The following is a 22676-nucleotide window of genomic DNA, read 5'->3' on the forward strand; positions in this document are numbered from 1 at the left end:
GTGGGTCACAGGAGTGCACTTATTTCTGCATTCTTGTGGTCCAGGTTAAACCAACAGCGGGCTAAAGCCTGCTGATGGCAGACATCACAGAGCTGGTGCAGACTTTGCATCAATCCTGACAATAATGTCAGGATTCATCCAGATGCCTCACTGGCAGCTGGCTTAGAGTTTCCGCCAGTTAATCCTGCCCCCTGTACAGTCTAGTGATCCAGTGAGCACTGAAGGGGCAGAGCAGGGAACTGGTCACTAGCAGTCACCACTCTTAGCTCAGTGAATACTGGAAAGTGAGCGATAGATGGTCATGTGATCTCTCAGTTTTACAGTCAGCAGGGGACAGATGCAGCATATGATTGATGCTGCAGCCACACAAGTGGGTATGATTGTTTTTTAATACTTCACTTCTCTTTTAATGCAAAGAATGCATTAAGATAAAAAAATGTTAAGATGTTAGTACTACTTTAAGCTGATGGAGACCCTTATTACAGCCAGATTACTTGGATTTCCTTTTCTGTCCTTCCACTGTGACCCTTCTTTTCCCCATGCCTCTTCTATTTTCTGCTTGGTTTCTTATACACAAACCTGTTCTCCTCTAAGTACATTTTTAGGGTAACAGAGAAGACACAGTGTGGTTGATTTACTCAAACTGGAGCGTGCAAAATCTGGTGCAACTCTTTTTGTCAAAGCTTAATTGAACAAGCTAATGTTAGAAGCTGATTGGCTACCATGCACAGCTTCACCAGATTTTGCACTTTCCAGTTTTAGTAAATCAACCCTTCATTCTAGAACCCACTTGGGCATGGGGTAGACTGTGCTTGCGCCCTCCCCTCCTGGCTAGCCCCTCCCTCGTTTTTGCAGACTTTACTTGCTTAACTTTGTGCTGTGACCTTTGGCTATAGCATTTACTGGAATTTACATTCTGATTACTTATTTATACTTTGAACTGCAGTACAAAAAAGATACATTCTGTGTTGTTGAATGTGTATTACCAGTTTTTAACACTTTCTGAAACATTTCCTTCTTTAAGGCCCAGCCAGTGCATCATGAACTTGTGAAGAAAATATTAGGCAACAAAGCATCCTTCAGTCCTATTGTGACATTAGAACCAAGAAGAAGGAAATTCCACAAGCCTATAACAATGACTATCCCTGTGCCCAAAGCCTCCAGCGATGCAATGATGAATGGATATGGTGGTGATACACCTACATTAAGACTACTATGCAGTATCACTGGTAAGTTTAGTTATCACAGCTCCACTGTCATATGGATAGTTGGATAGTCAGACCTGGATTTTTGACAAAGCCTTACAGACCAAGACTACTCAGGAGGGTTGCAGGCTGCCCTTTTTTTTATAATCTTGTTACATTTCATTCCTCTGGTCACACATTGGTAGATTGTCAAACGAACATTCATACAAAAACTCTGATCAGTAGATTTAATAATGCCAACAGAGACTTGATGAATGTCATTCAAAATTACCTAAAACATTTTTGATATGAATAGAATTTCCCAAAGAAAAAATACATACTCTATTAGAGTTCAAGAAAATTTTTCCATCCTGCTCCTTCAAATTTTCTCATCTCAAAAATGACTTAACCCCACTAACCTTTAGAAAAACAAATGAACTCTATGAAAACAAACATTTCCATACAGAATTCTTCTACATCATTGCTAGCTTAAGTACTGAAAGAAAATATAAATATCCTTTTAATTGCAGAACACTTATTTGATAAAACATTTAAGGATAATCTGTGTCCTCAAATAATGTTAAGTTCATGGGATAGACAACTAAGGGCTTTAGGTGTCTACACAAGTGAAAACTGGTTCTACCAGATTCAGTGTATTGACTCCATTCAAAGGGAATACATGAGTAGTCTGCAATAATGAGTTCATGTATTACGTGAAAATACATCTTCTGATCATTTAAAGAAGAATTCCAGGCATGGTCGATTTTTACATAATTAAATTTGCCAAGCTTGGACCAATTTATCTGTGTATATACCATACCCAGATTATGCTTCTGGAAGCTGGAAATCACTGAAGTAGACACCACTACTCCAATTATCTCTACTAGCTTCCTGGGTCCTGTGCTGAGCAGCCGGCCTGATGCATTCTGCACACAAGAGGTTTTAGCTCAGCATGGATGCCAGATTCAGGGTATCGACTCCATCCAGTGTACAAACGCTATACCAAAGCTCTACCTATATTATTTCTTAGTGTTTACCAAGTTTTGGTAGGCCCCATACCACTTTTTACAAATTTCACAGTCCAAGTGCCTCCTGTGTTGTTCAAAGTTACTCCATATACCTACACAAACAATTGCTGGAGCTCAGCCTGTTAAATTCCCTGTGCTGCTCTGTGGCAGCTGCCATTGCACTGAACATATTATCTTACATTCTCTCATTTTAATTTCTGTTCTGCAGATTTGTGCACCATTCTTTGGTAAGCACTACTGTAATTGGTTCATGTTACAATCGGAAAGAAGAGCAGATACATAATCCATACATTCATTAAGATAACAGTCACAGTTGTATTTGTTATGCATTTTTTGTGCATATGACACATTTTAAAGTATAACTAAAGGCAAACCTTTTTTTTTGTTTGGGTTAGAGTAGAGAGGCAATAAAACCCCTGTCAGTTTGTCCCCCCTCCTCTTCGCCCTATCTCTAGAGCCGTTCCTCTGCACGATAAGACTAAACCCAGATATAACAGGGCTCCAGGTGGGTAACTCTCACTGTAAAATATCAGCTTATGCAGATGACCTACTATTCTCCCTAAAAGGCCCCAGGATCTCCTTACCAAACCTCCTTCAGGAATTTGAGGTATATGGGGCAGTCTCCCATTTGAAAATAAACTTTTCCAAGTCGGAAGCGATGGGCGTTGCAGTTCCTCCCCACGTCTTGCTCGCCATGCAAACCAACTTTCGCTTTAAATGGACTAACACGGCACTAAAATATCTTGGCATATACATCCCACCCGACATACCACGCACATTTGACTTCAATCCCCCCCCCCCCCCCCGCTAACCAAGCCACGCATCTTACTAGAGAATTGACACATGGGCTTCACTCTTGGTTTGGCAGATGCAACCTCATTAAAATGAGCATTTTACCCAGATTCCTTTATCTTATTCAAGCCCTGCCCATACAGATACCACCCTCCTTTTTCAGACAAGCACAGGCCCTTTTTACCCGATTTGTCTGGGCACATAAAAAACCCTGACTTCATTGAACACAAATGATGCTCCTCAAGCACAAAGGAGGCCTGGCTCTACCTGACATCCGACAGTACTATCTGTCCTCTCACCTGGGCCACATACTTGACTGGAGGCAAAACGTGACATCCAAACTCTGGGTACAAATTGAACAGTCCCAAACCCACGTACCATTAAAGAGTACACTGTGGTGTTACGACGATCTGTCCCCGGGGCTGAAATCACACCCGCTAATAGGCACTACTCTGAGACACAGCCATCTAGTCGCCAGCCAAGTGTACCTCACGTCCAGAAACTCCCCATTATTCCCATTACTTGGCCTCCCGAATTTTGAGCCGTGTTTACATCCTGAAGTACCCCACACTAAGAAGCTCTGACTGTGACCATGCAGCTAAATTTGTCCTTAGTGGGAAATCCATTTTAGAATTGACCGAGACGACGAACCTTCCAACTCCCCTTCTGGAAAACAGTGCAATTGCACCACTTCCTTCACTCCATTCCTGGCCCCCAAGACTTCACACGTCAACTGACGACATTTGAGGACCTCTGTTCGGGTACTGGTCCGTTAGGCCACATATTATCCCAAACATACACCCTACGGGTAGCACAGTGGTGTAGTCGTTAGCACTCTCACCTAGCATTAAAAAGGGTCGCTGGTTTGAATACCAACCACGACACTACCTGCCTAGAGTTTTCATGTTCTCCCTGTGCCTGCGTGGGTTTCCTCTGGGTACTTCAGTTTCCGCCCACACTCCAAAGACATGCCGGTAGGTTAATTGGCTTCTGTCCAAATTTGGCCCTAGTATATTAATGTGAGTTGGGGACCTTGGATTGTGGGCTCCTTGGGTGTGGGGACCAATGTGTGTGTGGTGCGCTGCATAAATTGACAGCTCTATATGTGGGTACCTTAAATAAATTATATATAATGGAGGAGCATCTTGATGACATGCAATGTACAGGGATAGGGACAATTGTGGACACTCACTCAGGTTGAACTGGATGGACTGGTGTCTTTATTCAACCTTACTAACTATGTAACTATGCTGAATACACCAAAGGAACAACCGCAGCTGCCCTGCCTGACTAGGTGGGAGAGAGACCTAAACTGCACATTCTCAGCAGTACAAATGCAGCGTATCATTAACTGTGCTCTCAAATCTTCCTTGTGTACTAAAACACAAGAGACACATTTTAAACTGCTGTCCTGCTGGTACCTGACACCCTCTAGGCTATACAGATGCTTCCCCTCTGCCTCAAACCATTGCTGACCCTGGGGAGGAAGAGGGGTCATTGCTACATATTTTCTGGTCCTGCCCCAGGTTGAAACATTTTTGGGGAGAAGTCCGCTACATCACGCAGGAGTTTACGGAATATAACATTCTGGATGATGCCGCATTCTTCCTCTTACACCATTCAAAGATCTCAACCAAAACAAAAAAAAAACAAGAAATCACTAATACGTCACTTGCTTAATGCCTCCCCTCCATTGGAAGCAACAGCCCCCCCCCACCATTGCACATTGGCTGAGAAAAGTGGAGGCGGTAAAGAGAATGGAGGATTTAATCCTCACTGGACAACACAGATGAGAGACTTATACGAAGACCTGGAATATATGGAATGTCTTTATCCTAATGAAAGGCAATGTCTTCTGGGGTCATAGCTTATCCCTGTTCCTGCCTTGAGTTCATATCCTTCGGTTACCGCCATGTCTCCCCCCTCCTTTTTCCTCCCCCCCTCCTGTGGTGTCCCATTTCCTTATGCTATTCTACCCTACACCCACGTAGCATTTATGTTTCCCTTTTTTTTCTTCTTCTTTTAAGAAAAGGTGAAAAAGAAAAGGGGGGAGCCCTCTACTTCCTGACATTTCCACGTAAATTGTTATCTGTGAATGTGAACCTCATTGGAGATGAATTGGCTTTTGTCTCATGCTAACATATGAGCTGTAATATATGATGATCGCAATTACCTTAGGCATTGCACATAGACTATGTAACCTTGGCAATGTTCACACTCCTTTCTGTACTGTGGGGGCCTCACGCTTTTTTGGTATTTAATAAAACCTATATTTGAAAAAAAAACCCTGCCAGGTTTTTTTGCTGTCTGTGCCTCCTTTAAGAAGATTCACCCCTTTCTATTTGTCATATTTACCATTATCATTGAAAGTAAAATAGAAAATCCCAAATTTTGGGTTGATACCAGAATAGGAATAGAGGGTAAATCTTCATATGGGAACACTAGTTTTGGTGACTTGGGAGTCCACCATTATGGAGGGATTTCATCTCATTTCCTAATTTGGCTATGGAACAGGAAGTGAAGAGAAATCTCCCTACTGAGTCACCGATGGCAAAAATAAAAATTGACAGGTGTTAAAGCCCTCCCTCACACCTATCCAAATCAGAAAAAAAGATTCGCCTTTAGTTTAACTTTAACTGTGTGAAATATTGTAGCTGATGTATTGAATATTCTTTCTTACCTTATTATGTCATTTATTTTATTTTTGTATTGCCTATAGCAATCAATCACTTTTTTTTCCTTATCCAGTCACAGCTGTAATTGGATTAGTTTTACAAAGTATGTGAAAAACCTTCATATACCCTAGCTCCAGTTTTATGTAAATTACACACAGCATGCTGCAAAAATATGTTTGCATATAAGCTTTTTTTCCTTTTACTTTGCTTCTCTTTAGGTGGTACAACTCCAGCGCAGTGGGAGGACATCACTGGAACCACACCGCTTACATTTGTTAATGAATGTGTTTCTTTTACTACTAATGTATCTGCCAGGTCAGTTTTTTCGTACATTGTTTTGTAAAAATTAAAACAATCCTAACAATACATTAAGTGTATGGTCACATTTACAAATTGGTTATTGTATCCTACATTTGTTCACAAAAACTTCTCTTAAGGCACTGTGTGATACCTTATATAAATACCCCAAAGTTATTTTCAGCTATATATACTTGTCTTGCCATATTTAATACTATTTGTTTTCTTCTGTAGGTTTTGGCTAATTGATTGCCGACAAATCCAAGAATCAGTTACATTCGCTAGCCAAGTTTACAGAGAAATTATATGTGTTCCCTATATGGCCAAGTTTGTCGTATTTGCCAAATCCCATGACCCTATTGAAGCACGTCTGAGATGTTTCTGTATGACAGATGACAAGGTGGACAAGACACTGGAACAGCAGGAAAACTTTGCAGAAGTTGCTAGAAGTAGAGATGTAGAGGTGAGCCCCTGAAAAACATTGAACATTTTTATACATGTAACATGCTAAACCTCACCTCTTCATTACAGCTCTAGAAATTGCTTGCTCCAGTGCTGACTGGTTATTCATCCAATGTGTTTTTATTGTATTTATTTATTTATTAAATAATAATTCCCTCCTGAGTGGTACTAACTTGGATATACAGGTGTAGGCAGAAAACCAGCCCATGCGCAGGCTAGTCTGTATTGAAGCGTGGGATGTAAATGTGGCTGAATAATGGGTCATCTCTGGGCTAGTTTGCAGTCACTGTCCAAGCTTGCTAAAAGTGCCCACACAATGAAATGCTTGTCATACAACACAAACTATTTTTGTGCAAATTAAAAATTCTCACACTATGCCTAGAGTATAATGGGGGTTATTTACCCAAGGAAAATCTACTTTGCACTGCAAGTGCACTTGAAAGTGCACTGAAAATGCACTTGGAAGTGCAGTCGCCCTAAATCTAAGGGGTCGATCTGAAATGAGTGGAAACTCTGCTGATTTTATCATCCAATCATATGCAAGCTAAAATACTGTTTTTTATTTTTCTTGCATGTCCCCCTCGAATCTACAGCGACTTTACTTCCAAGTGCATTTTCAGTGCACTTTCTTTTTTTTCAAATAACGTTTTATTTATTTCCAGTGGTTGCATAGAAGCATAAACAGTACAGGAGTACAGTGGTAGCTGAGTATCTACATAGCTTTGCAAAATCAAGGATGAACATGCGATATGTAGTGTCGGATCACGGGCATGTACAGTAGATTTCAATAGTTTGGACTGTGAAGTGTAGGGGGGCAGGGGACACCAAAAGTCAGCTGCCCATCCCATGACCCCTACGGCCGGTATGATCTGCCATGCGGCCTATGCAAAACACGTAATTCGTAGCAGAAGAAGTCCGCTATATAAACAGGGGTTAAGTTAAGTTAAAAGGGAAAAGACAGAGAAGAAAAAGAAAAGAAAGTGCCAGAGATCCATGTCGCCATACCTTATTCGATTCGCCCTTAGTCCTCCCGCAGCCGCCATCTCTCCCAGACTTGGTCAAATTCCTCCAGCCTGTCCCGTATTGTGGCAGTAATTTTTTCCATAAGTTCTATGTCCTTTATCCTGGAATAAAGGGCTTCCATAGTTGGGGCCAGTTGACTCTTCCAGTTAAGAGCTATCAGGCAATGGGCTGCTGTGAGGAGGTGTTGTAGAAGCTTCCTGGATGGCTTAGCCATCTTTGGTTGGGACAAGCCGAATAGGAAGAACTTGGGTTCGAACGGGACAGGCACCTCAAATACCCGGATAAGGAGCTGTTGGATTGATTTCCAGAATGGGGCTATCAAAGGGCAGGTCCAGTATACATGGAACAGGGTGCCCCTGTCTTTTAGGCAGCACCAGAACCGATCAGAGGGGGAGGGATAAATTTTATGAAGTACAACTGGGGTCTGGTACCAGTGGTAGAGAATTTTATAGAAGTTTTCCTTGTAAAGGGTACATAGGGAGGATTTAGCTGCCTGTCTCCACACCACCTGCCAAGCTTCCAGCGGAAGTTCCTCACCCAACTCCTTTTCCCATCGCAACATATACTTGTGCTTGCCCTTTGCGTGAAAGTGGAGTGAGTTGAGGATGCGGTAGAGGTCTGATATCAGTCCCCTGCGATTCCGTCCCTCAAGTATAATAAGTTCGAATGGGGAGGGTGGGGAGAATTGGAATCTCGGGGCTATGGTTTGCGCAAAATGTCTGATTTGTAGGTAACTGTAGAATTTCTGTCAGGGGAGGTTCCAGTGCACTTTCAAGTGCACATCCAGTGCAAAGTTTATTTTCCTTTAGTAAATAACCCCCAATGTGTCACAAAAAAAGAACCTGAGGAGTACATTAAGACTGACAGAATTGTGACCGAATACCTATTTGCCTTAAGCTACCAGAAATAAGTTGGCATCCTGTATAAGTGAATACATGAGTAGTCTGCAATAGTGAGTTTATGTATTAAGTGAAAAATGCATCTGCTGATCATTTAAAGAAAAATTCCAGGCATGATATATTTTTACATAGTAACAATGGTCCAGCTTGGACTGATGTAACTATGTATATACAGTACCATACCTGACAAATATTTCTGGAAGCTGAAAATCAGTGAAGTTGACACCACTACTTTATTGATTTTTTTCCAGTGATGCCCAGCTTCCTGGGTCCCATGCTAAGCAGCTGACTTGATGCATTTTGCACACAGGACATCATCCGCTCAAGATGGACGGCACAGAGAATGACAGTGATGTCATGCTCTCCATGACGTCCAATGAGAAATGAAAGCAAGCCAATCAGTGCTCTAGTACAGTGTTTCTCAACCATTTTTCAGTCATGGCATCCTTTAAAATTTTTCACAATCTTGAGGCACCCCATTCTAAAATGTAACAAACTAAACTAATAGCTTAACATAATGCAGCAACATTCACACACGTAGGACACCCAACATTAGAAGTGATTTATTCATGCAAAGCCTAAACACCTTTGCACGCCTGTACTGGCTAGTATTCCAGCATTCCTGTTTTGTTTTTTTTCACTCAGCTAAAGTGACCCCTGTGGTGATGGAGAGGGGCAGGAGGGGGGAAAACAAGGAGGCAGGTGCCTGACATCCTCCTTGTCAACCGATTACATCAACAGTTGTTAGGATGCAAGCAGCTGGTGTCCAAGGTTGTAATCTACACAATAAAAAACTGTGGTTTGTGTTTACCTGTTGGCTTGTTTTTGGGAAATTTTTAGGCATTTTGCCAAGGCACCCCTGAGGAACCCAGAAAGCACCCTAGGGTGCCTGGACACCCTGGTTGAAAAAATCTATTTTAGTACATGGTACAGTGCTATCTTGCCCTGCCTACATTTTTATAGAAAGAAAGAGCACAGGGATAACCTTCTCTGTGTGTTGCTGCAATTTTGTTTTCTGATCACAGGCTAGGACAATTCCTTGACCAATATGTATTTGCTTACTGTTGAGTTGAAGTTAAATAAAAGATGCTACTGTTAGTACGTAGCATTTTCAGCTCCTGGGATGCTCAGTAAGAAAGCAGACCTCATGTACAGATGGATGAGGTGCCTGCTGGTCTCTACCTGTGGTGGTTTTGCATCTTCGAAATGACTTCATGTAAATTTAACTGCAGTATAGCGTCTCACTCATGGCTGTGTTTTCTTACATGGCTGTGTCGACTGCAAACGAACAGGTTTACAAATTACTTGAAAAATAAACCAATTCACACATGCTTATTAGTTTTTAACTCTATCTAACTGTTTGTCTAGGAGATTATCAATACATTATTGATAAAAAATTAAAACAATATTACAATAAAAAAAGGTATTACTTCAGAGGATAAATGATTTACATCACCCTTTTCACATCTTTATTTATTTTCTTAGTAATCTAGAGCTTTACCATATGGAGTGTTTGCCATTTTCATTTTACAATGTTTCATGCTGTTTTTACCATGTTTGTGACCAAGGAGGACTATGTTTATTGTCATAGCTTAGTCTTCTAACATCTATGCCACATAGAGGCAGCGTGAACACAGTTGCTTTATTTTAAACCAACCCTGTGAGGAGGAATTTCCCATATATATTCAGTTTTGGAACCTACAGCCCCATGCAGCCACTGATGTCGTGTTTTCTTTTTCAGGTCCTGGAAGGAAAACCAATCTATGTAGACTGTTTTGGAAACCTAGTACCTCTAATAAAGAGTGGGCAACACCATATATTTAGTTTCTATGCCTTTAAAGAGAACAGACTTCCATTGTTTGTCAAGGTACTAATAAGTAGTTGATAGAACAATTGCATCTCTTAACTTTATATGCATTCTATTTGATTGAGGGCAATATGTATGTAATTGGCCAAACATGATCAGATCTTCTAATTAATATTTTTTTTTTTCTGATGTTACCTGTCTGATTTTATTTTATTCTTCATTACCATTAAAAGCTGCATGTGCAGTGTTGTACTGTATATGCTGTTCAGTTTGACCTGCTGAGACAGTAAAATGTTATGAGCTCTATTATTTCCTAATATCAGGTACGAGACACAACTCAAGAGCCTTGTGGACGCCTGTCTTTCATGAAGGAACCAAAATCTAATAGGGGCCTTGTACAGCAAGCCATCTGCAATCTAAATATTACATTGCCAGTTTATTGCAAGGTAAGAATTTTGTTTACAGTGTTTTAAACCACTATATAAAATGATAATGTGCATGTAAAGCTACCGGTTATCATTTTGTCTCATAATTCTGTTTCTATATTTTTCATTCTGGTGCCGTCTGGGTCAGGCTTAAAATACAAGTTCATCTCTGCAGCTAGGAGAATGAATAACTCACATGTGCTGATGCAGTACTTTTTTTAGAATGTTTAATTTTAGGGAATAGTGAGTAGTAACAATCACTGATGGAATAGAGCAACATTTGTAAAAGAATGGGGAACCATAAAACATGGCATTGCAAAAGTTTAAATAAGGAAGGAGGAAAGTAATTGAGGTTAATTTCTTAAAAACAAATAGGCTGTTTACTTTGCAAGGGAATTTCCTTGTAGCTCAGTGAAAGAGGTGAAGCTTTGCTGATTTCCATCATCCAATCATGTGTAAGCAAAAATACTGTTCTTTAATTTTTCTTGCCCATAATTGGGTATTCTTTGCAAAGTGAATTTTCACAAAAACCACTAAACAAAAGGAAAATTCCACTGCAAAGTGAACAGCCTATTTGCCTTGAATAAATCAACCCTCTTAACCTATTGGCGCTGACGGCACACAAATATGCAGCCTCTCGAAGGGTGGGCCTTGGCGCCCAGTGGCCCCATATTTGTGTGCAATGTTGCAAAACCATGAGCTTGGCTTTAGTTTAAAACTGAACTCTAGGCAGATATGATAGGCATAAATTAACAAAGCTCTATAATCTTTAATACAGCATTAAATGTATTTAATTTATGTTAATGCAAGGAGTATAAGTGCATCAATCTGATCAGGTATTTGAGAGGAAAAAAACAGCAGAAGTAACCAATTGTTTCATTTGCTGACAAGAAGCATGTTACTAAGAGGAGAAAGCATATGCTGTTTCTCTTTTCATTGTCCAGTCACAGATGCAGGACAGTCTGGGGTTTAGAAGAAGTTGGTTGAGGCCATCTTGTGGCAAAAAATAAGTATTACAAGGTAGAGCTCTAGATTGAAAATGAATTTTAATTTTGTCTTTAAAAGGGTGACTCTTGTTTGTCTTGTTATTTTTGGCTGGAGTTCTACTTTAATGTGATTTTATACTTAATTGTTTTTCTCTCTCTTTTTACCATCCTATCTACCTCCCATCTTATATTATGAAGGAATCTGAATCAGATCAAGAAGATGAGGTAATACAATGTTTGGATACATTTAGTATTTCTCATTTAGTTATGTTTAAAACATCAGGTTTAGGGTAGACTAGCTGTTTCATTTTTGGCAGATTGTGGCAGTTAATCCTCCTGACAGCTTCCTAAATCTCTCAATACCTGGTGATATTTTTGTTCTTGAGTCCCTGTTTCTGCACACGTGATGTTGTCAATATGAGATCCCTCAACTTATTGAGTTGAATTCTACATTTCTTGTATATCATGGAGAATGCAACAGAATGTGATGGAACACACATAGGTTTGTGTGGAGGTGGAGGATCCAAAATGTATAGAACACAAGGGACTGGTGCAGCCCAACAGGCTTAACCTGTAACTAAAATATTAGTTTTAGGTTGACTGATCCTTTTCTAATGATTTCATTTTGAATTATATTAAATGTTTCCATTGATCTGATTGCCATCAGATGAGCTTTGATTTGTGGCTCTTCACTTTTGCACTCAATTTTTTGTTTTAAATTTGAAAATTTTACTGATCTTGCATGTAATGACTTGTTTAATTTTTGTCATTGCATTAATTGTTTGATCACATGCCAAGTACAATAAACGAGTGAGGCATCCTCAGATGTCATATTCAGAGGTATATTGACAGCACCCTAAATGCCTGGAACCTTTGCATTTAGCTCTTTTCTGAAACCCAACAGATCAATCTATAATTCATGGCTTTCTATTATAGCCAATGTGTTGCCCCAATATATAGTAGCAGAAGGATCCTAGAACTGTTGAAATTATCCATAAATGACAAAAGTAGCTTGGAGCTACCTCCATTCATACCTGGAAAAGGATGGGGAACATCTTGAATCATTTTGGAAAGTCCCTGTAATTATATTTTAATCCTTCACAAACTGCTATCACCCAATAAAATAAAACCTGTGCGATATACAGTATATTCTTAGATTGTAAGCTCTAGAGAACAAAGCCCCCTGATTCCTCTTGTACCAAATTGTAATGCAACTGTAATGCCTGCCTTTATTTTGTTAAGCTCTGTGCAAACTGTTGACATTATATAAATCCTGTATAATAATATAATAATGTAAATTATTTAAAGTAATTTGGTCTAAGAGAAATACCAAGGCTGCTATTGCTGGCTATCTTTTTAAAAATGTGTACTGCCAGACAGCCATGCTTAGTTTCTAAGTTACTGACATAAAATGCTTCCCTTCTTCATACTGCTACTGACTGCTTTTATAATAAAATTGCAACCCTGTCCTGACCTGACCACTTCTGTCTACAACAACATGCTGTCATCCTCCCTGGACACACTCGTTCTTCTTTCTACATGCAGAGCTAGCCCTCGCCTGCTACAACCCTGACAAACAGACGACATTAGAAGTCTCAAGAGACGCAGCCATGCTCTTGAGTGAGCATGGCATAAAACATAATCCCTGCAAGAATTTACCCTCTACAAATCTGCCCTTCTCAAATAAATAATATCCTGCCTCCACACTGCTAAACAAACCTACTACACCAGTCTCACCAAAACCATCTCATCCAAACCTCGTCAACTCTTTTCTACCCTTAATTCCTTATTTCACCCCCCACTGCCTCCACCCACCATCTTGCTTACTGCCAATTATTTCAAAAACAAACTTGACACAATTTGTGATGAGATAATCAGCACCCAGCTTCCTCCCCAAACTAACACACCAGGTCCAACACCACACTCAATACTTTCCTCCTTCAACTCTGTTACCACTGAGGAAGTTGTCAAACTCCTTTCCAAGGACCTCCTCACCACCTGTCCCCTAGACCCTGTCCTCTCACAATTACTGCGTCCACCTTCCTGCTCTATCCTAAACTCTGTAACTAACATCTTTATCCTCTTCCTCTCCTCCGGCATCTTTCTCTCCATGCTCAAACATGCACTGGTTACCCCCATACTTAAAAAAACCTCACCAGACCTCAACTGTCTGGATAACTTAAGACCCATCTCCCTACTCCCATTTGCCTCCAAGATTCTTGAATGTCTTATCCACAACCATATGAGCTCCTACCTCACTGACAACAACCTTCTCGATCCCATGCAGACTACCCACAACATTCCACTAAAAGTTCCCTACTAAAAATCACCAGCAACATACCAACTGCTAAAACCAACGACTAGTACTCCATACTCATACTCTTAGAACTTTCTGCTGCCTTCAACACAGTTGATCACCCACTTCTCCTCAACAAACTCCACTGCCTTGGCCTCTGTGATTCTTCTCTTTCCTGGTTCTCCACCTACCCATCTCAGCACACATTCAGTGTCACAAACAACACCATCTCCTCCGCTCCTCTTCTTGTTTGGGTACCTCAAGGCTTCGTCTTTGGGCCCCTCCTATTCTCTCTCTCTATGCCTCTTCCCTGGGCAAGTTGATAACATCCCATGGCTTCCAATACCACCTCTATGCTGACGACACCCAGATCTATTTCTCCACTCACCCCCTCAATCTCCTCACATATTACAAATTTACTGTGCAACATATCAGTATGGATGTCACACCATTTCCTCAAACTCAATCTTTCAAATTGAGTTTACAGTATTTCCTCCTCCCTAATTCCCTCCCCATGACTTTACCATTCAGACCAACAGAACAACCATTGGTCCATCCACAAATGCCATGGTGCTGGGTGTAATCCTAGACTCCAGCCTCTCCTACAGGCCCCACATCTCACTGGTTACATCATGCCGCTTTAACCTCTGCAACATTTCCAGAATTCGCCCCTTCCTGACTAATGACACCACAAAACAACTTATTCCCCCCTTGGTCATTTCCCGCCATGACTACTGCAACTCTCTTCTCACTGGCCTACCTTTACACAGGCTATCCCCCCTTCAGTCTGTTATGAATGCTGCTGCTAGACTAATACAGCTTACTAACCGATCCGTGACTGCTGCTCCTCTCTGCCAATCCCTTCACTGGCCTCCCCTACCCCACCATATAAAATTCAAAATACTAACCACAACATACAAGGCCATCCACAACATCATCCCCAGCTGCATCACCAATCTCATCTGCAGATATCGCCCAAATTGTCCCCTCCGCTCCTTCCAGGACCCCCTGCTCTCTAGCTCCCTTGTCACCTCCTCCCATTCTCGCCTCCAGAGCCTCTCCCATCCTATGGAACTCCCTGCCCCAGTATGTCTGATCAGCCCCTACCCTGTTCTCCTTTAGGCAATCCCTGAAAACTCACTTATTTAGGGAAGCCTACCCCACCTCCACCAAGAACTGTACCCGAGTTACCTCCAACACATCATCCCCTGCAGCTATTACATTTTGTACCACCTACCCCCCCCCCCCCTCTTTAGATCGTAAGCTCCATCAGCAGAGCCCTACTGTTCCTTCTGTATTGAGCTGTATTTTGATTGCAGTATCCCCCTCTACACTATAAAGCACTGTGTAAACTGTTGGCTCTATATAAATCCTGTATAATAATAATATAAATAGTAATACATCCATGCAGTCACTAAAGTGAAAGTGAAGTCAAAACTTTGAATACATAAAGCTCAATTCACAAATGTTTAAAGTGGAACTAAACCCTCCGATCCTTTACAGCCATGGAAGCTGCCATTTATGCATCTGTTTGATATGCAGTTGCCATAGTGCTGCACGAGTGATCCATTATGGCACTGGCCATTTGGTGGCTTGACAGTATGGTTGAGAGCACAAGCAACTTAACCCGTTATCATTTACAGCATGCCTTGAATGCAACTGTTTTAGGAAACAAATTGATGGGTTTATTTTTGCTATAACATCATCCTCAGGCTTCCCATACACTGTACAATCTAATTGTACAATCTCTGTACAAGCTCCTTTAGATGTACCAAGACTATGTAATATAAGGACAAACCTAGACAAACCATTTAGCCTCTTTCATGAAGGCGGGGAAAAACAAATATTAATGCCTGAATATTGTTTTGCTACCTGTACATATAATTGCAACTACTTAGTGTATCCACTCAGTTTTTTTCATGGCAAATTGGGTTTTATTTGGTGGTAAATAGTAATGGCTATCTCCTGATTTTGTTTTTATTATCAAAGGAAAACTGGCACAAAAATAGTAAAAAAAAAAAAAAAATATATATATATATATATATATATATATATATATATATATATATATATATATATATATATATATATATATATATATATATATATATATATATATATATATATATATATATATATTATATTTATATTTATATTTAATATTTAGCTGTATATGGCTTGCTATTGCCATAACCCACCTCCTAAAATAATTAAAGGTACAGAAGGAGAATTGTGATTTTCATGATGCTTACATAGACTCAAAAAATGTTTTAGAATTGAATTGATATTTATTGACAAATACAAATTTATTCAGACACATAAAATTATGAGGTAGTTTACAAAGCTGTTTTATAACAGTTGGGGTCCTGAGAGCCAGTAATGGAGATATTCATTGCACATTATCCCAGATATATACCTCCCAAAATAAATTCTCCTGCCTTTGATAATTGAAGTAATACAAAATACAGTTGTGCTCATAAGTTTGCATACCCTGGCAGAATTTATGATTTCTTGGCCATTTTTCAGAGAATATGAGTGATAACACAACAACTTTTCTTTCACTCATGGTTAGTGTTTGGTGGAAGCCATTTATTATCAATCAACTGTGTTTACTCTTTTTAAATCATAATCACAACAGAAACTACACAAATGACCCTGATGAAAAGTTTACATACCCTGGTGATTTTGGCCTGATAACATGCACACAAGTTGACAAAGGGTGCTTGAATGGCTATTAAAGGTAACCATCCTCACCTGTGATCTGTTTTCTTGTAATTAGTGTGTGTGTGTAAAAGGTCAATGAGTTTCTGGACTCGTGACAGACCCTTGCATCTTTAATTGACAATTGACAATGCCTAACAGCAGTGTTCAGACTCTAATTAAGAAGTGGAAAATTAGGGGTTCTGTTGAAACCAAACCACAGTCAGGTAGACCAGCTAAAATTTCAGCTGCAACTGCCAGGAAAATTGTTCGAAATGCAAATAAAAACCCACAAATAACTTCAGGTGAAATACAGGTGAAAAAGTGTGGTGTGGCTGTTTCAAGATGCACAATAAGGAGGCACTTGAAAAAAGATGGGCTGCATGGTCGAGCCGCCAGAAGAAAGCCATTACTACACAAATGCCACAAAGTATCCGGTTTATAATACACCAAACAGCACAGCGACAAGCCTCAAACGTTCTGGCACGAAGTCATTTGGAATGATCAAAGACCAAAATTTAGCTTTTTGACCACAACCATAAATGCTTCATTTGGGGATTAGTCAACAAGGCCTATGATGAAAGGTACACCATTCCTACTGTGAAACATGGAGGTGGATCGTTGTTGTTCTTTTGGGGATGTGTGAGCTATAAAGGCAGAGGAAATTTGGTCAAAATTGATGGCAAGCTGAAGACAGTATGTTATCAAAAAATACAGGAGGAACATTTGCATTCATCAGCCAGGAAGCTGCTCAAGGGACGTACTGGGACATTCTAACATGATGCAAAAAACAATTATCCAAAAAACAAGGCCAAGTTGACCTGTCATTGGCTACAGCAGAATAAAGTGAAAATTCTGGAGTGGCCATCTCAGTCTCCTGACCTCAATATCATTGAACAACTCTGGGGGGATCTCAAACATGCAGTTCATGCAAGACAGCCCAAGATTTTACAGGAACTGGAGGCTTTTTGCCAAGAGGTATGGGCAGCTTTACCATCTGAGAAGATGCCACAAAAGACTTCAAGCTGTCATTGAGGTTAAAGGGGCAATGTCTAACATTAATTTACACTGTGACAAAATCTAACCCACCATGAGACACTGCTGAACTATATGGTCACATAATTTGCACTCAAGTGTTTCAGAATCCTGAACAGCAAGAGACTCGCTCGATTGAAGGACTGCAAACATAAGGCTTCACCTGCTCCCTCCCCGGGCAGTGAGAAATCGCCCCCATCTCACATATACAGCCTATTTTTTTCATCATAGCTTTTTTTCATGCTATAGCTGGTTCAAGTAGAACACCTCAAGTCAGTTTGGAAGGCTGGAAGAAATTCGGAACACTGGTTCATGGGTATTGTATGCTTCACCAAGTTGAGGAGGTAAAAAGCTGGGAGGGAAGGAAAATGCCAGATCAGAGCATTGGGGAATGTTTTTATATCGGAAAAGAAGCCCAAAAATGCATGGTTATTGTGTGAATTGTAGTGACGTTCTTAGAATGAATATGCAATATATTTTAGTAAGAGACGCTACCCTGCTGGTATATGTACCCCCAGTAAGCCATGACCAAGGGGGCAGATATTAAATTCATGACATGGAATGTGTGAGGTATGCAAGATAAAATTAAATGAACAGCTGTACTAAAATTTCTTAAAAGACAGAAAGCAGATATTATTGTGCTGGTGGAAATCCATGCCACTGGGCATTTGCAAGCGGCGCTGAGGTGCCCCTGGGTGGGATGGGCATATCACAGCACCCATACAAACTTTTCCGGGGGGGGTCACAGTGCTAGTGGCTAAATCCACCCCGTTTGAATTGATAGCTGTTGCGACTGACCAGCAGGGTAGATATATATTTTTGCATGCACTTGTTGGAGGTGTCCCCTTGCTAATTATAGCCAGCTACATCCCCCCCATACAAATCTGATGTAGTTACAGAGGACCTAGCGTTTATAGCGCAACACCCAACAATACCAGCAATTTTGATGGGGGACTTTAACAAGACAATGTCTCCATCTCTAGATCGACAGACACAAATAGGGGACCAACTGGGTGCACCCGTGCAGACCAGACTATCTCGTACCATGACAGAGTTTGCCATAGTGGATGTGTAGAGGCACAACAACCCCACAACCAGAGCCTACACATGCCATTCCACAAGCCATAGTACCATGCCCAGAATAGATTTTGTACTAGTGTCCCAGGCTCTACTACCTAAAGGTCACGGGGTCGGGGATTGCACTAAGGACATTATCAGACCATTCCCCTTGCTGGGTGACAGTATCTTTGGGGAGTGCCCTCACAAATGGAGATTGAACACCCAGTGGCTGTTGGCGCTTACAGATCATGATTCCATTGAAAGAGATTAAATACTTCCTGGACAGACCTAGAATGCCACCCTCCCTTAACACAGTATGGGATGAATTCAAAGTACAGGCCCAATGGATTCTTACCACCAGAATAAAAAGTTATTAAAAAGTCATCTAATCTAATACTACAACTGATAAACTGCAAGAGCTGGAAACAACATATAACTCCAATCCCACCCATGAAAATTGAAACAAGGTAAAACTACAGTCCCACATGGTAACACAATTATACACTGAAAAGGCCAAACAAAGTATATTTTTCTGCAAGAAAAGAGTTTATGAGCAGGGGGAGAGGGCAGGCAGGTTATTAGCCTATCTAGCTCACAGGGACAATAGGCCTACAGTAGTAGTCTCCCTAAAAGACACTGAGGGAAATAACATTACAGACCCCCCATAGCATCCCAGTTTTTACAATTCTATAAAAAGCTTTAAAAAATCCCATACTACACATACACATACACAAAGGGAACTTCAACCGTATTTAAATACAATCCAATTCCCCAGATTAAAACCAGAACAAGTGAAATTACTAGATGCACCCATAACTACACAGGATATTACCCATGTGATTGCCCAACTGGCCAAGTCTAAAGCTCCTGGACTAGATGGACTGCCCCTGGAGTTCTATGAAACATACTCAGAAACACTCATACCTAAACTCAAGGATCTCTACCAATCCATATTTGGCACAAACCCGTTCCCTCTATCCATGTAGGAGGCCCAAATAATCGCACTCCCCAAGCCAGCAAAGACCCTCATTACCCTGAGTCATACAAGCCTATCTCACTCCTACAGGTAGAAATTAAGATACTAGCTAAAATACTGGCCAATCGATTGAACGCAGCTATATTGACGCTAAAACATTCTGATCAAACAGGCTTTATGCCAGGGAAAAACACTGCCATGAACATTAAGAGACTGTACATGAACATACATGCTCAATATGACAATTCTGGAACCAGGGTGGTGGTAGCACTAGACACCGCCAAAGCCTTAGATTCAGAAGAACGGCCATACTTGTCGGAGTGCTTACACAACTTTGGCTTTGGTTACAGTTTATGAAGTAGGTTAAGCTTCTTTATCAAGACACCTAAAGCAAGGGTATTTGTCAACAGCTGGCTTTTCGGAACAGTTCCCTCTCGAAAGGGGTACAAGACAGGGATGTCCCCTGTCCCCCCTACTGTATGCCCTGGCAGCAGAGCCGCTGGCAATTGCCATTAGAGCAGACACTAATATAAAAGGATCGATAAGAGGACACACAGTAGATAAAATAGGTCTATATGCTGATGACACTTTTCTGTACTTGGCAGATCAGGGACCTTCACTACAGGCTGCACTTGAAATCATTGAAAAAAATCGATAGTTACTCGGGATTGCATATCAACTGGGACACATCCCAAATCCTCCCACTGGACATCTCCCCCCCCCCCCCCCCAAAACAAAACCAAATTTACCATTATCTAGAGTATGCAAAATTAAGTACTTGGGGTGGAGGTCACTAGGACTTTGACAGACTACACACAACTGAATGTTACACCCCTATTTGACTTGATAAAGTCCAAAACCCATACATGGTCCAGGCTGCCACTAGGGGTGATGGGATGTATAAATGTAATAAAAATGATTTTGTTACCCAAAATACTATATATGGTTTGGCATGCTCCTCTCTATATCCCTTTAAAAGTCTTTAAACAAATGGAAGCCATTCTAAACTCATTTGTATGGGTAAATGGCAGACATAAACTGGCCTGGCATGTTCTAAAGAACCCTACGGATATGGGAGGATTGTCCCTTCCTGATCTACAAGATTATTACTTGGCAGTTCAACTCTCCTACATATACCACTTCAACAAAGTGGAAATGCAATGCTATAGATCCTTAGTATGTAATAAACCGGGTCACCCAGCATTTACCCCGCTCCAAGCTATCCTCATGCCACATACACACGATCAGAATTCTCGTCGGAAAAAGCTCTGAATTCCGCTCAAGCTGTCTTGCCTACACACAGTCACACCAAATTCCGATCGTTTAGTACGCGGTTACGTAAAACACGTATGACGGGACTAGAAAAAGGAAGTTCAATAGCCAGTAGCCAATAGCCAATAGCTTCTGTCTCGTAGTTGAATCTGAGCATGCGTGATTTTTGGCATGTCGGAATTGCATACACACGATCGGAATTTCCGATAGAAAGTTTTTCCGTCTGGAAAATTGAGAACATGCTATCAATTTTTGGCTGGCGGAAATACGGACAGCTAAATTCCGATGAAGCATACACACGGTCGCATTTTCCGATGAAAAGCTCTCATCGGTCTTTTTCTGGCCGGAATTCCGATCGTGTGTACGTGGCATCAGAGGGGAACAAATCACTAAAAAACCCCCAAGGTATAATATGGGAATGCTACTCCATCATCATAGAATATGGGAAATCACGTTAAAAAAGCAAACCCCTGGGAAAATTCACACCCTCACCCACTATGGTTCAACAAACATCTACCTGAGTTAGAATCTTTCACGGACTCAACAGTATGGGCTACACACGGCATAATATATCTCCATCACTCCCTAACTAGATGGCTTTTAAGTATCTACAACTGTGCCATGCATTAAAAACGCAATTACCAAATATGGAGGTAGTGTCCGATTCTCCCCCAGTTCTCGATATAATAATGGGAGAGGAACCCTCTAAACTCATATTGACTCTGTATCTAAAGATCCGAAAGCGTAGGTCAAATGCCATTGCCATTGCATAAAAGGCAAAAATGGAATGGGAAAAAGACATAGGCCCCATAGAGGAGGAAGACTGGGATGAAATAATGGAAGGGACCAGACTGATGTCCCTCAAGTTATCTGACAGACTGACACAGATATACATTGTACACAAAGCCTACCTGACTCCCCTAAAAAAGGAAAAATGTCTCCATACATATGACCCGACATGCCATTTCTTCCACGCAGCATCAAGTACGTTCTTCCATCTCATATGGAGCCGCCCAAACATTCAGACATATTGGACACAGATTGTTACAATATGGGATCCCAGTAGTATTAGACAATGAACTATGTCTTCTGGGACTTCTGCCAGATGTAGAAATTGACAAATACCAAGCTACATTTCTAAATGAAACTCTGTTTATGGCGCGTAAGGGCATAGCCAAGGTATGGATGCAGGCTTAGCCTCCCTCCATACGCCAATGGAAGAGGGACGTTAATGATGCACTGCCATTTAAAAAATGAACGCGCATAGAAAGTGCGCACATAAGTACTAAAAGGTGTGGGATAGATGGTTAGAGGATGGAGAAACATGTGCCTAAAATACTCCAAGCCCTGCAGACAGGCCTACTTAGATGAAAGTAGAAAGTGACTGTTCTATGAAGGTGTAAACCATGAAAATCTTAATCAAAACTGTATTGGTAACAGAATGACATGAAGTCTCTTAGATGTCTATACCCTCATAAACCTGTGCCTTAACATGTATGTACAAAGAATCTCACACAAAATGAGTGTTATAATATACTGTTTATTATTCCACAATTTAAAAAAAAAGGGGGGGGGCAATGTATGGTATTATGAACTGAAGTATGGAAACTTTTGATCAGGGTCATTTGGGTAGTTTCTGTTGTGATTATGATTTAAAAAGTGTAAACATAGTTGATTGATAATAAATGGCTTCAGGCAAACATTTATCACAAGTGAAAAAAAAGTTTTTGTGTTATCATTCATATTCTCTGAAAAATGGC

General features: G+C 40.7%; 1 protein-coding gene across 35 annotated transcripts in view; it reads left to right on the top strand.

Annotated features, from left to right (window-relative positions):
• ANK2 (ankyrin 2) overlaps positions 1–22676 on the top strand; it is a 749119-nt gene that overhangs the window by 658913 nt on the left and 67530 nt on the right. For all 35 annotated transcript variants that reach the window (XM_077476764.1, XM_077476769.1, XM_077476760.1 and 32 more), the window contains 6 exons: positions 1025–1229; positions 5898–5994; positions 6211–6439; positions 10102–10227; positions 10491–10613; positions 11777–11803. In XM_077476764.1, the coding sequence (XP_077332890.1) occupies positions 1025–1229; positions 5898–5994; positions 6211–6439; positions 10102–10227; positions 10491–10613; positions 11777–11803 (807 nt within the window). The remainder of the gene's footprint in view (positions 1–1024; positions 1230–5897; positions 5995–6210; positions 6440–10101; positions 10228–10490; positions 10614–11776; positions 11804–22676) is intronic.

The sequence above is a fragment of the Lithobates pipiens genome, unplaced genomic scaffold (assembly GCF_037356315.1).
Source record: "Lithobates pipiens isolate NorthernLeopardFrog02 unplaced genomic scaffold, aLitPip1_a1.2 Scaffold_13, whole genome shotgun sequence".
Lineage (NCBI taxonomy): Eukaryota > Metazoa > Chordata > Amphibia > Anura > Ranidae > Lithobates > Lithobates pipiens.